Raw genomic sequence first — 16,572 nt, 5'->3', positions numbered from 1 at the left:
GGGGGGGTTTTTTTGCCACGATCCTGGTCGAGAGAACTGCTAGAAGCAGAAAATATTTAAAGAACATTTTAATATATATTCATATATATATTTAAAGATAAGAAAAATAAGACTAATTCAAGCCTTGCCCTGTGCAAACAAAATTAAAACGAGACCGCGCTGGTCACAAGGGTCCCGGTTCGGCCACCGCAGTCAGCTCGTTACTTTTATTTTTGGAGGGGTTCGTGGGGAGGGGGACGGACAGGGGGCAGATCCTCCTATGGGACAGGCAGAGAGGGGGTGACGGGGTGACAGACCCCCTTTAGAAAAGTAAAGGGGGCTTGGCAGCAGGGGAAGGGGGAGGAAAAAGGAAAAGAAAGGTCAAAAAATAAAACTAACAAAGTCTGACTGGCTGGTAGGAAAGAAAACATGGCGGACAAAAGAAAGTCTGTTAGTCAAGTAATGCATGAGCTTTTAAATTATTCTCTTTTCTCGTTTGTTTTAAAGTCTAAGGTTTGGAATCGGTTGAGCTCCCCATTAACGAGCTCGAAAAAGGAAATAAAAGTTGAACCCCCCGCCGCCGCCCTCCCGCCTCCGGTGGCTCGGTGGCGGGGCGGTGGGGGAGTCCCCGGCGCCGGGCGGTGGGCCTCAGGACGAGAGGGAGGTCTCCTTCTGTGTCTGCTGTGCTTGTGAACGCTGCATTACCTTTTGGCTTTCCACGTCTCGAAAATGTTTCTCCACCTGCCAGCGGGGAGGGCGGGACGGACAGGAAGAGGGGTTTAGCGGTGGCGGGGCGGGCAGGGGACCCCCGGGGCGGGCAGGGGACCCCCGGGGCGGGCAAACCCACCCACGGAGGGACCACGGGCGTCCCCGGGGACCTGGCACCCTCCCGGCGTCCCCGGCAGCCCCAGCGCCACCAGACCCCCTGCCCGTACTCACTATTTTGCGTACGTGACTCAGCGCGCTTCCCTCTTTGCCTTTACAGTTTTCCACTTGATAGGGAGGGGCGATAACGACTTCTTCCATCACAACTATGTTCTTCTCCTGCCATTTACAGTCTTTAATGCTGCGGGGAGGGGGAAAAGGATCAGCGAACGTGACTGCCGGGGGCTCGGGCTGTGCTCCCGCATCCCCAGCCCCTCCAAAAGCTGCCGCCTGCCCCAGCCCGCGCCTCGCCGACGGGGTGACGTGGGCGCAGGAGCCACCCGGTACCTCCTGGGTGCCCACCCACAGAGGGGTGCGAGCCCGCGGGCACGGACGGGGCAGGGAGCCATCGCCTGCCCCCGAGGACCGCGTGGCTCCAGCCGGCGCGTCCCAGCGCGCATCAGCAGCGTTTCGTGGCGAGCCCGAGGGAGCAGGCAACGCCAAACCCTCCCCGGGCTCCTTCTAGCCAGCTACGCAGGGACACGGGCAACTGCCGGCCAGCGGCGCCGCGGCCGAGCGCAGGAGGCACCCACGAGGGGACTTACGTCTTATGTATAGTCTGGAAGAGCTGCTGCCCCTCCAGAGAGACACCAGCACTAATTGCATACGCCTGGCTCATCTTCTCTTCCTTCTCCGTCCGCGCTTTGTTGGCAAGCTGGAGGGGAGACAGAGAGGGAGGGAGCTGGGCTGAGCGTCGCCGGAGCAGCCGTGGGAGCTCCAAGGGGACACGGGTCCCCCCGGCAGACACAGCTCTGCCGCTCGCCGTCCGGATCGCTAATTAAATCAGGGTAACGACAAGCGTGCAATTTCCACCCTCCCACCACACCCTTCTCCGCACATCCCCGAGTGCCGCACGGATTTCAGGCCGCGGCTTAATTCCTTTTTGAGTCAGTGTCGCCACCGCCTGCATCCCCCCAATATATCGGGGACGTGGGCGCTGTCTTTTCGCATCCCCCTGTTCAGGCACAGGGAGGAAATCGGCTGCCAGGGGCCGGACGCACAAGCATCACCTTCCCCTCTGCCTTTTCCAAATTAATTGCTGCGTTTTAGGTCCAAACCACCTTCCGCCGCTTGTTTACTCAGAGCTGCAGATGGGAAAGACGAGCCCAGAATAACCATTACATTAGGGCTCGCGGGGTGTAAATGCCTCCGTACAGACCACGCAGGAGTATGAGCAACTTCATCCCGGAGCAGTTATTCTGTTCCAAAAAAAGAAAGCAGAATCGGTTATTTGGGAGTCACCCTGGCAGCTCACGACGTCCGTGTGCGGGGAAGTGCAATTACACCGGCGGGGTCCCGGAATAGGGAGGGGAAATCCCAGCGCTGGCATCCCCCGCGTTAAATCCCACAGCGGTGGCAGAAGGAGCCGAGGCTGCCTGGGGGCCGGAGACGGGCAGGCGGCGCTGGACCAGCCGCACTTCCCCGGCTGGAGCTGCCGCAGTGGAAGAGCCACATTAGCACTGCCGCCCACGCCGGCCCTCTTCCTCCTCCTCCTCCCTGGAGCAGCCTCGCACCTGCGAGGGCTCCCCAGGCCAGAGCGGCTTTCGCCGTGCCGCGCGAGGATGGCTTCACCCTTTCTGAAGGCCTCTCCGGGCAGGAAAAGCCCGGGCTCCCACTGAGCGGGGGCACTTTTTGTAGCAAATAACGCTAACAAGGGACAAGGTTCCCCCTCGCAGCCGGCCCATCCCCTGAATCGGCAGCCCCCGGGCAGGCACAGCCCATGGCGTCTGCTCCCCGTGCCCCGGCGAGCGGGGCTCACCGCAGCAGCCTTCGGCTGCTCCCCCCGTGCTCCTCAGCCTCTTGGTGAGCGAGGAAGCCTTAACGGGGGCACAGGAGAAGCAGGGATCTTTTCTTGCCCCCGGCACAAGCTGGCTCTGAAGCTGCTCGCCCCACTCCGCATAGGAATTGCTCTCTCCAAGACCACCAGTCCAGATTCCAAACTGGTTTGTAAGATTGGGCGCAACGTTCCCCAGTAACGTCCCTGCATCCGAGTCACGCACGCGACCGCGAGCCTTCCCCGGGGCCGCACCGACACTTCACCTGAGCGGGGCTGCTCCCCGAGGCCGGCGTGCCCGGCTCCCAACCGTGCCCGGCTCCCAACCGGCTCCATCGCCCTCTCCAAAGCCGCGGGACAGCCCTGCGAGGAGGCGGGGGAGAACAGGCCACCGCGAGGAGCCAGGAAGCCCCAGAGAGGTGCGGACGAAGAGCAGCCCCTCGCGTGCGGCCGCCGCGGGCAGCGTCCCAACGTTACTTCACGGGGCGCTCCTAGACCCCAGGATTAACAGCACCCAGCAAAGCGCGACCTCACCCTCCTGCTTCCAGCTGGAGCACATCAGCCCTCACGGCGCCGGCTCGCAACGCTGGTTTAGTTTATGAACCGAGGGCCAAGATCCAGGGTCCCTTCGCTCTCGCCCCTGCAATAGGATGTGCTCTCCCTATTCATCGCCGCTATCCCCGGACAAGAAACGAATCGGACACGCCGGGCCTCCAACTTCCAGCCTCCCCGATCCAAGCATTCCAAACACCCCCTCGTTGCCAGCGCGGCCCTGCTGCCGCACGGCTTCACGCCCCGCTCCAGCGAGCACCCGAAGGCCACCGAAGGCTCGGGTAGGCACCTTGTGCGACAGCGGCATGAATGAACGAGCCGCTTCCCCCGTTCACGTCCGCATGAATGATGGAAAACGCGGCGCGCGGCAAGAAGAGCCGGCGAGGGCCGCCGAGCGCCGTGACGCAGCCTCCCGCAGGGAGGAGGTGCGGGCAGCCTGCGCCCCGGCCCCCTTCCAACGGGGGCTCGGACCCCCGCCAGACTGGGCCCCCCACGGCGGGACCCTGCGGCCTTCCAAGCCCAGCAAGTCTTCTGCTCCCAACGTTTTCTCTCTGCCGAGGACCAAGCAGGGCTGAGCATCTCCGGGGGGCTCTGCTCGCTCTCTGGAACCTTCCAGAGCAGCAAGGGCTTGCCCCGGAGCACCACAAGCATTCCCATGTGCCATCAGCTCCTTCTCCCAGTACGGCCAGTATCAGCTTGTCTACATTCCAGTCCCGCAGCACCACCAGACCCCAGCTTGCCTGTGCATTCGCAGGAGAGACGTGGGTCAGAGCAACATGGAAAAACCCTCCCGTCACGGGAGACGAGCACACGGACACGCCGGCGGCTGCACACCGACTGCCATCCACCAAAGACACAACTCGGTTCATTCACACCCCCCACTTCTGCGCCAAAATGCACAGCAATTATTTTGATGCTGGAAAGACTGAAGCGCGTATTTGAAGTCAGGTGGGGCGTTTTCCCCTCAGCAGGCCCATCCACCTCCCGGCTGCGCTCCCAGCGATGTCCCTCGATGCAATTACAACCAACAGCTGCATCCTTTCGGCAGTTGTCTCATTCGAGACCTCCGCCAACGTGCCAATCCACCCAGAGGGAACCCACGGGGGCTACGGAGGCCCAGCCAGTGCCGCCCACACGACGCCGACCTGCAGGCAGGGCCTGTCCGCGCCCGCCTGCCAGGAGAGGAGGTTTCCCCGTGGGATGAGGAGGCGACAACTGAAAACCCCCACAGCCAGACCCACGCCCGGCTTCCCTGCAGCCCGGCTGCCTCCAGCCACTTCACGCTAGCATCGAGGGCTCGGGTTCACCTTCCCTTTTTTCAGCACCATCATTGGGAATCCGAAGCGATCCCCTTCCAGAAGGATGCTTGAAAAGCAGTTCCTCAAAATTCAACTAGCTGCACACATGCTTCACTGCTCCTGTCCGCTTCTCCTGCCGTTCAGCTTCACCCCAAATCGTTCTGTTTCTGAAGAGGATCAACATCCGCGTGGAGAGGGGGCTGCAGGCAGAGAGGGCACCCACTGAAGCACAAAGTCGTCTAGCATCATCCACGGGAGCACAGGAAGAGCTCTAATGTGTTCTTAACCCAGGATCTTGGAAGAGAGGGCACCCAGGGGGAGCGGCACGGGCTCGGGTAAGCAGAGTAGCAGCTTCAGCCATGCCCATCTTCTCCGGAAGGCTTTGATTTGAGCATTCGAGTCATTTGCTGTCAGGGAAAGAACCTGTTGCATGTTTACGAAAAGCTCCATCCTCCCTTCTCTCCGGCCAGCGAAGCACCACGTCCCTCTACCAAAGGCGCTGGGGCTGCCACGGAGCCAGAGGATCGAGACCACTGGACTCTTCCTGAGCGAAAAGGTGCTTTGCAGCCTGAACGTTACCGAGAGCACTCCAGAGGTCCTGATGCTGAAATTCTCGGTCAGCATTTCAGGCAGCAACTTGCACCCGCTTGCCAGCACAGAAATCCACATTTACTCCTGCTGCAGGAGGCCAGCACGCAGCGGAGCAGCCTCCAAAGAGGACGCAGGGCTCGGCACAGGGCAGCTGTTCGCCGAGCTCCCAGTACACACCTTCAGCACCTCCAGTGCTTTAACAGGAGGATGCAGCGTCACCCAGGCAATTCAATCTACGTGGCAGGACCACGCTGGAAACGCCAGCCAACACTGGAGCAAACCCGGCGTAAGCACAGACGAAAGGGTGCGCAGGCGCCCGGGGGAGCCAAGTGCAGCACAGGACCAGCTCCCCAGCCGAGCGCAGCGCCCGGCCCCTCGTTCAGGCTCACCAGGACGGCCTCTCGCATGAAACGAAGCTGGGAGCTCCCTCTGCCTCACCCAGGACCTCAGCTCCCTCGCTGAGCAATCCCAAAGCAGAGGGGATCAGCCGGCTGCGGCCTTGCTACAGAAACCCCAGCAGCAGGTCATGGAGACTCAACGCTCCCAAAATATCATCGTCTAAACCCTTAACAGAGCTGCAGCACGTCTGATTGAAGAGAGTGATTTGAAGTTTAAAAGCTACCTCGTCCCCGACAGGGACTTCCCCCAGCAAATCCCTCCCTCCCAGGAGCGAACGCCTCCGAGCCCGCAAGGGTAGGTTCTTACCTTGCTAACATTGAGTGAAGCTAAAGGAGGAGGCGTTTCTGTGCGGTCATTAATTATTTCCACTTCTGAAACATACTGTAAGTTTACAAGCAGGATATCTGCGTGATTAGGCTTTCCACTGGAAGAGGGGCATTCTGGAGGGGAAAAAACATTAAGGAAAACAAATCCAGATGGAGATGTTCACAGACCTGAAGCACAGAGCTGTCCAGGAGCAAAGCAGAACATTTGGTTTTCAGCGAGTTCCTCCACCACCCTTGTCCCCACTCAGCCAAGCAGGGGGTCATCCGTCAGACCCCCAGGTTGACCATCTCTTCCTGGACCTATTCGATGCCAATTCAGTTTTCCTGACTATAGCATGGGTTTTCCAGCCAACAGCTGCTGTACCCACAACGCACACAGCCTGGGATGCTGCGTGGTCTCCTCCAAAAAAGCGATTTAGTCCTGACTAGCCGGAGAGGTGTGGAGGTGCTGCTGCCAGGGCCCCAGCTGCGGTGCCGCCCGCTTCCCTGCTCACCACAAGCACCAGCCAGCAAACGCTGGTCTGCATGGGGAAGTGAACCAGAACAACCGCTGCGCCTCAAATTTGCACCTTTTATACCGTAACTATTTCCTCCTGCAGGCAGCAGCTAAGCCAGAGCCTCCCCGGGAGCAGTCCCTAGCGCAGATGGACGAGGAGCTACTCGGCGGCTCCCCGGGAAAGGCCTCCTCGCCCTCGCGCGCCGGCCGGGCGGCACCTTGAACGCAGCGAGGTTTGTTGTGGTCGGTACCGCAGCACGACTAGGAAGTGTAAATCAGACAACAGTGCACCACCCCCAGAAAAAAAAAAAAAACCCCACACAACCCTTCCAGAGCTGACATTAATTCCTGTGCAATCTGTTCCCCAGGAGGCTGCGTTGTTAGCCCTCCGCTCCCCCAGAAGCTGGAAGGAGTGGAGAGCACGGCACGGAGAACGTCTTCCACGCCGCCGCCGTCTCCTCCTCGGAAGAGATGCTCGCGGAGGGCACTTTTCCTCTCCTCCCGTCCCTCCTCGGCCCGGCTGTGCAGGTGAAGCCCTCCCTAGCAAACACCGTTCAATAAAGGACAGAAAACGAAGGATGCCCAGGGAACTCCGGTCTCTTCCTTCGGGGGATGAGACGGAGCATCCCAGCTTCGGGAAGAAGAGCCAGACCTCGGGGAAAGCCAGAACAGGAGTCTCAGCCCTCTCAAGAGCAGACGGGCAGCACGACATGCTAAGCCAACCTGTTGGACATCCTTTAAGGCTTTTCTGCAGCCTCCACCCAGGCCTGGGGAGCTTCCCCCACCTGAACCGCACCGGCACAAACAGGAGCTCAGCCCGGGACAGGTCCCCAGTCATGCCCGGGCACCCAGCAGGGCTTTTCCTATCGCAGACCCAGCCTCCAGACGTGAACCCTCTCACAGCTCCTCCATCACCCCTTCCCTCCAGAGCCCAGCCCCGGGGCCTCGAGCACCCTTCCAGCCCAGTCCCTGGGCTGAGCATCCACCTTCCTGAACTCTCTGCTGTCCTCCAGCCGCCCTTTGCCTTCACCTTACTTGCAGGTTAAAAAGAAAAGCACATCCTTTTTTTCCACATGCATGTATATTTAGATTTTAAACCCCCGAGCACTGCCTTCCTGCCTCTCCTCCACACGAGGCCCCGGGCAGCCCCAGACCCCCGACCCCTTCGCTCCCCCACCGCAGGGCACTTCTGGCACACCCCCTTCCTAGGGGATCCCATCCCCCAGGCCTCTCCCACCCTCCCTAAACCCCACCAGGCCCTGGCCACCGCACAGGACCTCACCGTGCCAAGGCCTCCCTCTGCACCCCCAAAGAGGTAACACCCCCCCCCAGGGCCCCCCCATCCTCCCTGAACCCTGCAGGGTGCCCCTGCCCCCCTGCACCTCACCATGACTTCGAGGCCTCCCCTAAAAACCCCCAGCCCTGCGAGAGACCCCCACCCCCAGGCCCCTATAGGGCTCCCCCCAGCACCCTCCTGTATGGCACCCACCCCCAGTAACCCCACTGCAGGGCCCCCCAGCTTCCCAACAACCCCACTGTGGGGCTCCTCACTCCTCCCAAAACCTTCCTATGGGGCACCCCACGCCCCCCCAGGCCTCACTATAGGGTGCCCCACTCCCCCCATTAACCCCATTACAAGGCTCCCCCACTAATAACACACTAAAGGGATCCTCAACCCCCCCAAAACTCCCTATCCGGTGCCCCACTCCTCCCCAATGAACCCACTGCAGGGCTTCCCACTCCCCCCAAAAACCTTCCTATAGGGCACCCCACTCCCAATAACCCCACTAAAGGACTCCTCGCTCCCCCAAAAACCATCCTGTGGGGTGCCCCACTCCCCCTGAAACCTCTCTATAGGGCACCCCACTCCCCCCCATTAACCCTAACACGGGGCTCCTCACTCCCCCCAGCAGCTCCCTATAAGGCTCCCCACTCACCCCCCCCAACCCCACTACAGGGCTCCTCTTTCCCTCCCAAAACTTCCCTATAAGGAACCCTGGATCTTCCCCAGTGACCCCACTGCAGGACCCCCCATTCCCGCAACAGCCCCACTGCAGGGCCCCCCCGCTCCCCCATTAACCCCACTGTAGAGCTCCCCATTTCCCCAATAACCCCACTGCAAGCCCCCCCATTCCCCATTAACCCCACTGCAGGGCCCCCCATTTCCCCCCATGACTCCACTGCAGGGCCACCCACTCCCCCATTAACCCCACTGCAGGGCCCCCATTCCCCCAGTAACACCACTGCAGGGCCCCCCGCTCCCCATTAACCCCACTGTACAGCTCCCCATTCCCCATTAACCCCACTGCAGGGCCCCCCATGACCCCACTGCAGGGCCCCCATTCCCCATTAACCCCACTGCAGGACCCCCATTCCCCCATTAACCCCACTGCAGGGGCCCCCATTCATAGAATCACAGAATCGTTTAGGTTGGAAAAGACCTTTAAGATCATCCAGTCCAACCATTAACCTACACTACCAAGTCCACTCTAAACCAATCAAGGGTAACCCCACTGCATGACCCCCCACTCCCCCATTAACCCCACTGCAGGGCCCCCCGCTCCCCCAGTAACCCCACTGCAGGGCCCCCCGCTCCCCCAGTAACCCCACTGCAGGGGCCCCCGCTCCCCCAGTAACCCCACTGCAGGGGCCCCCGCTCCCCCAGTAACCCCACTGCAGGGGCCCCCGCTCCCCCAGTAACCCCACTGCAGGGGCCCCCGCTCCCCCAGTAACCCCACTGCAGGGGCCCCCGCTCCCCCAGTAACCCCACTGCAGGGCCCCCCGCTCCCCCATTAACCCCACTGCAGGGCCCCCCGCTCCCCCATTAACCCCACTGCAGGGCCCCCCACTCCCCCATTAACCCCACTGCAGGGCCCCCCACTCCCCCATTAACCCCACTGCAGGGCCCCCCACTCCCCCATTAACCCCACTGCAGGGCCCCCATTACCTCATTAACCCCACTGCAGGGCCCCCCGCTCTCCCATTAACCCCACTGCAGGGGCCCCATTCCCCCATTAACCCCACTGCAGGGCCCCCCGCTCCCCCAATAACCCCACTGCAGGGGCCCCATTCCCCCATTAAACCCACTGCAGGACCCCTGCTCCCCCAGTAACCCCACTGCAGGACCCCCATTCCCCCAGTAACCCCACTGCAGGACCCCCATTCCCCCAGTAACCCCACTGCAGGACCCCCGCTCCCCCAGTAACCCCACTGCAGGACCCCCCGCTCCCCCAGTAACCCCACTGCAGGACCCCCGCTCCCCCAGTAACCCCACTGCAGGACCCCCGCTCCCCCAGTAACCCCACTGCAGGACCCCCATTCCCCCATTAAACCCACTGCAGGACCCCTGCTCCCCCAGTAACCCCACTGCAGGCCCCCCGCTCCCCCAGTAACCCCACTGCAGGACCCCCGCTCCCCCAGTAACCCCACTGCAGGACCCCCGCTCCCCCAGTAACCCCACTGCAGGACCCCCGCTCACCCAGTAACCCCACTGCAGGACCCCCGCTCACCCAGTAACCCCACTGCAGGACCCCCGCTCACCCAGTAACCCCACTGCAGGACCCCCGCTCACCCATTAACCCCACTGCAGGGGCCCCGCTCCCCCAGTAACCCCACTGCAGGACCCCCATTCCCCCAGTAACCCCACTGCAGGACCCCCGCTCCCCCATTAACCCCACTGCAGGACCCCCGCTGCCCCAGTAACCCCACTGCAGGACCCCCGCTGCCCCATTAACCCCACTGCAGGACCCCCATTCCCCCATTAACCCCACTGCAGGACCCCCGCTGCCCCAGTAACCCCACTGCAGGACCCCCGCTCCCCCAGTAACCCCACTGCAGGGCCCCCCTCTCCCCCCAAAGCCCCCCATCGGCCCCCCGCTCCCCCAGAGCCTCTCCGCGGGGCTCCCCACCGAGAGCCCACCCCCCCCGAGTCCCCCCACCCCCCCCGGCCTCTCCCGACCCCCCCAGCCCCCCCCCGGCCCCCGAGGCCCCCCCCTCCCCTCGGGCCCCCCCCGCTCCCCGGCGGGCGGGCGGCGGAGGCCCAGGCGGGCCGAGCCCGGGCCGCGGCGGGCCGGGCGCCGCAGCGCCGAAGGGATACTGAGCGCCAGCATCTTGCTGGGGTAGTCGAAGGCGACGACCTCGCCCTGCAGGCGCTGCTCCTGGCAGGTGCGGCAGGACACCTGGCTGCCCACGCTGAAGTACTCGCCCGGCGCCGCCATCTTCTCTCAGCCCGCAGCGGCCGCCGCGGCTCCCTCGGCCAGGCGCGGCGGGGCGGGGCCGCGCGACGTCACCGCGCGCGACGAGGGGCGGGGTGACCTTGGCGCGGGGGCGGGGAGGGGGCGTGGTCTCCAGGCTCGCCGCGCCCCTTGTCCCTCTCGCCGCCCCGTAGCGGCCGGCGCCGCGGGGGCTGCTGGGGGCTGTAGGCGGAGGAGGCCGGGTGAGAGCGGGCCGCGGGGCCGGGGGGAGCGGGCGGCGGGGGGGGCCTGGTGGCAGACACCCACCCCCCCCGGGCACCCTCCGGCCCCAGCGGAGCTGCGGGAGCCGCCCCAGGGACCCCCGGGGGGGCCGGGCCTCCCCAGCAGCCCCGGCGGCTCCAGGGAGGCCCCAGGCCTGGCCTAGGGAAGGCCCAGGCCTGCTCCTTGGAGACCCCCGGGCCCGCCCCAGGCCTGCTCCGTGGAGACCCCCGGGAGCCCCGGGCCCGCCCCAGGCCTGCTCTGTGGAGACCCCCGGGCCCGCCCCAGGGAGCCCAGGCCGGCTTCGTGGAGACCCCCGGGCCAGCCCCAGGCCAGCTCTGTGGAGACTCCCGAGCCAGCCCCAGGGAGCCCCAGAGGGGCCCCGGCCCCCCCCCCCCCCAGGCCTGCTCCATGGAGACCCCAAGGAGGTTCTAGGCCAGCCCCAGGGAGCCTCAGGGAGGCTGGGGTCTTCAGGGCAGCCCGGCTGCTCCGGTGAAGCCCACGCTGAGGCCCCCGGCATGTGCCCGTGCTGGCTCAGCCCACAGCACCCAACGTTCGGGGCCGTGCCCAGCGCTGGCCCTCAGCAGCCGGCACTGGCCCTCAGCAGCCAGCCCTGCGCGCATGGCGATGCTGCCCAACACCGCCATCCCTACCGCGGCTATCTGCAGCACCGGGAGCTGCCGAGCCACGGGCGGCATGCAAAGGTTGGGAGTCCTTTGTGGGCAAACTTCAGGTGCCGAACAGCTCCCTGAAGCCATGCCAGCACTGGCATCGCACGCCAGGGTGTCCCTCAGGGTCACACTGCGTGCAGGAGCGAGCCACAGCACGACGCCTGCCCTGGGGAGCCACCGCCCGCCCCCTTCCCAAGGTCTCTGCCTCCCAGGCGGGCTCTGTGCCGAGGCCTGAGCTCTGACGCTCCCTCTCTCCCTCCAGCCCGGTGCGATGGATGCCCTGCACGCCGCCGGGATCCGCTTCGCAGAGGTGCTGCAGTCCGGGCCGCCCTGGCTGGAAAACTTCTGGATCTCAGTGACCTCCCTGGCTGATCCCAAATGCATCTTCACCATCTGTTTCCCTCTCGCCTATTTTCTCGACCGCAAGGTGGGGGTGTCGGTGCTGTGGATCGGCCTGGTGTCAGAGTGGCTCAACGTGGTCCTTAAATGGTGAGGGGAGTCACGGGGCCCCGTCACACCTGGTGACACCCCAACGGCTGAGCAGTGGCACGTTCACAACACCAGAAACACAACCGCGGGCTCCGCTCGGCGGGCAGAGACAAGCGCTGCTCCTTGCCCGCGCCACGCTGAAAGCCTGCGGAGTTTCTGCAGGTCACCCGAGCCGCGGTAGCGCAACTGCCAGGCATTCACAGCAGAAAAAAGCCCGGGAGCAGTAAGAACTGGCAGGGATCCTGCCCTCCCGCTGCTGGCTTCAGCCCTTGGATCCGCAGGGATGGGCAGCGAAGGCGTTGGGCTGCGTTTGGCCGTTCACTGCTCTGTGGTTTCTCTCCCCACCAGGTTCTTATTCGGGGAGCGCCCGTTCTGGTGGGTCCATGAGTCGGGGCTTGCCAGCAAGGAGCTGGTCGTGCTGCGCCAGTTCCCCGTCTCCTGCGAAACGGGACCGGGTGAGTAACGGGCAAAGGCTTTTCCTTGCATCTCCGGCAGGCCCCGGGATCCGTAGGGAAGGGCTGCGGGAGCCGGGAGGCCCCGTCTGGATGGGAACGCTGTGGCTGGAGGGTGCCGCTGGGCTGGCAGGATACGCCGAGTGGGAAAGCCGTTCGTCAGCCAGCGCCTCGCGGCAGAGCAAACGAGCGAGCGGCGGGGAGTGGGCTGGGCGCCACGGCTGCTGGCACGGCGCGCACGGCACAGGCGGCTGCGGGGCCAGGAAACCGATGGGAGAGTCTGCCGGGAGCAGGGAGCAGGGCACCTCGCTTGCCCTTCCCGCCTGGCTTCCCCTGCCCACAGAGCCCGCGTCCCTGCCAGGGTTTTTTTGGGCAGGTGACCATTGCCCACAGACGCTGGCTTGCTCCATCCTCACCCTTGAGCCGAGCCCCCCGCACCAGCCGTGGCCCGGAGGGAGCCCAGGGCACGGGCCGGGCTGCCTAGCTGCCGTGGCGAGAGGCTCAGCAGATGTCCCCAGCTCGCTGGGGTGACCTCAGCCGCTCGCCCCGCTGGGACGTGCTCCCCCCCCGCCCCGCCCCGTCAGCGCCCTGTGCTTCCTTCGCAGGCAGCCCCTCCGGCCACTGCATGATCACGGGGGCAGCCCTCTGGCCGCTTGTCACCGCTCTGACAGCGCTGGCGTCCAGACACTCCAGGAAGTGAGTCCTGGGACGGGAAAGCCGGTGCTTGGACATCTCCGGAGCACCTTTTGGAAGAGGGAGGTGTGATGCGGGACCCTTCCCAGCGGGCAGCAGGCACAGGGGGCTGGGAAGGATGCCTTCCCCTCCCAGCAGGCCAGCTTCCTGGGGAACACAGCTCTACCCTGGCAGCTCTGGCTGCTGCTAGAATGGGCTGCGAAGCCCTGGAGACCCCCGCAAAGCCCCCCTGCCCCACCGAGCTGCTTTTTGTTTTGCCTTCTTCACCTGTGCTTTACTCATTCCTCCTGCCAAGCGGGGCCAACCCTGCCCTGCCTGACACAACACGCGCGGGAGCAGCGAGCGGGACCCGACGGCAGCCTCCCCGCCGCTGACCCTCCTTGCCTTGCAGCCCGGCAGTGCAGCTGAGCCCCTTCGGTGCCTACGCCCTGCTGCTGCTGGCCGTGGGGCTCTCACGGGTCTTCGTCCTGGCCCACTTCCCCCATCAGGTGGTCAGCGGCATCCTGGCAGGTGAGTGGGGTGGGGGGGAACGTTTGGTCCCTCCACCCGGAGTCCGACACCCGCGCCTGGGCCAGGGTGTTTTGGGCGCCTTCCCCTCCCCTCGAGCCCCCCTCCCCACCCCACCACCCCAGCCTGCCTGTCCTCACCATCCAGGGGCAGCCCTGGGCCAGGGGCTGCAGCCTCACGTCCCGGCCGCCCGCTCTCCGGGCTTCTTCGTCGCCGCCGCGCTGGCCCTGCTGCTCAGCTCCTTTGTCCTGCGTGGGCTGGCGCTCGCCGCCGGCATCGACATCGACTGGTGAGTGCCCGGCGGGGAGGGCGAGCCCGGGGGGCTGCCCCAGAGCTCCCCCCGCCCCGCTCACCCCTCTCCCCCCACCGCAGGTCCATCCGCCTGGCCACCAAATGGTGCTCGCACCCCGCCTGGCTCCGCCTCGACACCCGGCCCTTCGCCTCCATCTGCCGCGACGCCGGCAGCGCCCTGGGGCTGGGGCTGGCTGCCGGCTTCCCCCTGCACCGGGGGGAGCGGCTGGACCCCCGGCAGCGCGCGGCCGGCGCCGTGCTGGCCTTGGGGGCCGTGCAGGGCTTGCACCGGCTGCCGCAGCCGGCAGACTTGACCCTGTGGTACGGCACCAGCTTCCTCAAGTACACCGCCGGGCCCTGGCTGGTGGCATCGCTCCTGCCCCGGCTCATCCTCTCCCTTGCCCGCCTGCGGGGCTCCCGCCGCGCCGAGTAGGGGTCCCCACCGTGACCCCGCGAGCCCTGCACCCCCCTCCCGGCTCTGCCCTCGGCTGCGCCCATCGCCCACGGCTCCTGGCCTGAGCGCAGCCGCCGGCTCCGCGCCAGGAGGGCACCCGCCGTCACCCTTGGGACCACAGGCCAGTTGTTGGACCCTCGCTGCGCTAACAGCGCTGCTCCCCCCGCCCGGCACAGTGGGACCCCCGGCGTGGGGCAGAGCTGGGGGTGCCCCCGTGCCCAGCGGGTCTGGGGACACAGCACAGGGACAGCCCCAGCCGCGGGGTCACCCACGAGTGGGACCACCTCCCGCTCCCCCCTGACCTTCCAGCTGCCCCAGTTCTCCCAGTTCGGTTCCCCCCTCTCTGGGGCAAGGAGGGGAAGGGGGTCAGGACCCCCCCACACCAGGACCCCCACCGTACCGCAGTGGTCAGAGGGGCCACCCCATTTCCAACCAAATAAAAGCACCGTCACCAACCTGCTGGCCCCGAGTCCTTTGAAGAGACGCGGGGGGGACACGGGCAGGGCTGGGGACCCCCAGGGCAGGCAGAGCCCGGGCCGGGGGGTACCGGAGGGGGACGGAGCCCCCCCCCAGCCAGTCCAGCCCCGCACCCCGATGTCGCGCCGGATCGATGGGAAAGGGGCAGCCCTGCTGCTGCAGGTGGGGAAACTGAGGCACGGAGGGCAACAGCGAAGCCCTGGCGACGCGCGTCCTGCCCCAACAGAGATGGGAAAGGGGACACGAAGGCACCGGTGCTCCTGGCAGCCCCCCCGTACCTCCCTCGGGCCCCCCCAAACGCAGCGGGGCGCCGCCGGGTATTGCCAGAAACGAGTTTTATTTATACAAGGACGAACATCGGTAACATCTTACAAAATACTCAACTGAAAACCATATCGAGAGCGCGCGAGCGGGCGTCGGACGGACAGAAAAGAAACCGAGGCAGGGCTGGGGGGGACACGGGGGGGACGGCAGCCCAAAGCAAGACGGCCTCGCTGCCGGGGGGCCAGCACCCCTCGCCCCCCCGGAGGCCGCTGGCCCCCGCGCGAGGCCTTTCCTCCCTCCCGGGCAGGGGCTGCGACCCCCGCCAGAAGGGGAGGGGTGGGGAGGGTCCCGGGCCGCCACCCAAGGGGTGTCCCCAGAGTTGGGGACAGCCGGAGCGGTGCCCCCCCCTTCCTCCTCCCCACTCATCGCCCCAAGCTGGGGTCCCCCCCGGGAGGTGACAGGGGACACCCCCCCCATCCCCGCCGCCCCGACTGGGGGACCCCCCGGAGCCACCCCAAAACCCCCCGGAATAACTTAAAACACGAAGCGCCATCCCCGTCCTCCCCCTCCGCCCCGGGACCGCAGCCGGTGCCACCCATTAAAAAAATACTATTAAATAATACATCTGTAATAAAATTATATACCTTTGTTTTGTGTGGTTTTTTTTTTTTCCCCTCTCTCTCTCTTTTAAAGCTAAAATCCCTCCAAGTCCCCTCCGGCTGGTGAAGTAACAGGAAAAGTTAAGTATTTTTTTCCCTTTTTTTTTTTTTTTTGTCTTTTTTCCTCCTCTCTTTTAGGAATGGACAAAGTTTTATCCCAACAAAGGTGCTGGGATCCGTCACCCATTGACCCAGGGTGACAAAGGGACGGGGCCCGTCCCCTGCGTCTCGTGTCCCCCTCCGAAACGGGGACGCCAAGGGAAAATTAAAAAAAAAAAAAGAAAACTGAGAAACCCCCCAAAATCACAGGGAAATTAAGGCATTAAAAAAAAAAAAAAAAAAAGACGACGACTTAATTAAAGGCACAAATGTTTCCCATCGCCTCCCCCCGGTGGGGGGACGGACGCCAGAGCCGGGGAGGGAACGAGTGGGAAAAAAAAAGGGGAGAAAATGAGGAAGACCCCCTAAAAAAAGAAAAAAAATAAAGAGAGAGGAGCCACGGCAGGGACCGGGGGGGAGGCCCGGGCAGCGACGGGAAAACCCGACGGACGGACGGACTGACGGCGGGCGGCGGGAGGAGCGGGGGTGCTGGTGGAACCGATGCTGCACAAGAGACACGACCGCAAACACCGCGTGGAGCTGGGGTCCAACAGGACGGGGGGTGGTATTTTTTTTGTGTTTTTCTCCTCTTTTTAATAGAAAAAGAAAATATTTTCCTCTTTTTTCTGTTTTTCCTCCTGGTTTCTTCCATTGCAGGGTTGGGTTTTTTTTTTTTTTTTTTTTTTTTTTAATGTGTTTTTTTTTTTTTTAATGTGATTTTTTGTG

General features: G+C 64.2%; 2 protein-coding genes across 3 annotated transcripts; one reads left to right on the top strand and one right to left on the bottom strand.

Moving 5' to 3' along the window:
• Positions 1-627: 627 nt before the first annotated feature.
• Positions 628-10,556, bottom strand: LSM12 (LSM12 homolog). Of its 2 annotated transcripts, XM_075722870.1 has the most exons (5): positions 10,436-10,556; positions 5,824-5,957; positions 1,449-1,558; positions 919-1,045; positions 628-720 (listed from the first exon to the last, which is right to left on the bottom strand). In XM_075722870.1, exons 1-5 carry the CDS (start codon positions 10,554-10,556, stop codon positions 628-630), a joined length of 585 nt encoding a protein of 194 aa, XP_075578985.1. The 2 variants fall into 2 exon arrangements, with proteins under 2 accessions (XP_075578985.1, XP_075578986.1); XM_075722871.1 differs by lacking the exon at positions 5,824-5,957 and having other exon boundaries at positions 10,476-10,556.
• Positions 10,557-11,732: 1,176 nt separating this feature from the next.
• On the top strand, positions 11,733-14,326 carry G6PC3 (glucose-6-phosphatase catalytic subunit 3). The gene is made up of 6 exons (XM_075722943.1): positions 11,733-11,950; positions 12,299-12,405; positions 13,008-13,098; positions 13,487-13,605; positions 13,750-13,891; positions 13,975-14,326. The coding sequence occupies exons 1-6, from the start codon at positions 11,733-11,735 to the stop codon at positions 14,324-14,326; spliced, it is 1,029 nt and encodes a 342-aa protein (XP_075579058.1).
• Positions 14,327-16,572: the final 2,246 nt, after the last annotated feature.

The sequence above is a fragment of the Pelecanus crispus genome, chromosome 18, assembly GCF_030463565.1.
Source record: "Pelecanus crispus isolate bPelCri1 chromosome 18, bPelCri1.pri, whole genome shotgun sequence".
NCBI lineage: Eukaryota > Metazoa > Chordata > Aves > Pelecaniformes > Pelecanidae > Pelecanus > Pelecanus crispus.
The sequence above is the reverse complement of the archived record's forward strand: the minus strand, read 5'-3'. Positions and strand labels throughout refer to the sequence as shown.

Coding starts and splice junctions, on each gene's coding strand:
- LSM12 (XM_075722870.1), bottom strand. CDS start 10,556: ATGGCGGCGCCGGGCGAGTACTTCAGCGTGGGCAGCCAGGTGTCCTGC. Junction 1,559..5,823: donor CTTCACTCAATGTTAGCAAG/GTAAGAACCTAC, acceptor TCTCCCCTCCAG/CTTGCCAACAAAGCGCGGAC. Junction 721..918: donor TGAGTCACGTACGCAAAATA/GTGAGTACGGGC, acceptor CCCCGCTGGCAG/GTGGAGAAACATTTTCGAGA.
- G6PC3 (XM_075722943.1), top strand. CDS start 11,733: ATGGATGCCCTGCACGCCGCCGGGATCCGCTTCGCAGAGGTGCTGCAG. Junction 12,406..13,007: donor CTCCTGCGAAACGGGACCGG/GTGAGTAACGGG, acceptor CTTCCTTCGCAG/GCAGCCCCTCCGGCCACTGC. Junction 13,099..13,486: donor GCGTCCAGACACTCCAGGAA/GTGAGTCCTGGG, acceptor CTTGCCTTGCAG/CCCGGCAGTGCAGCTGAGCC.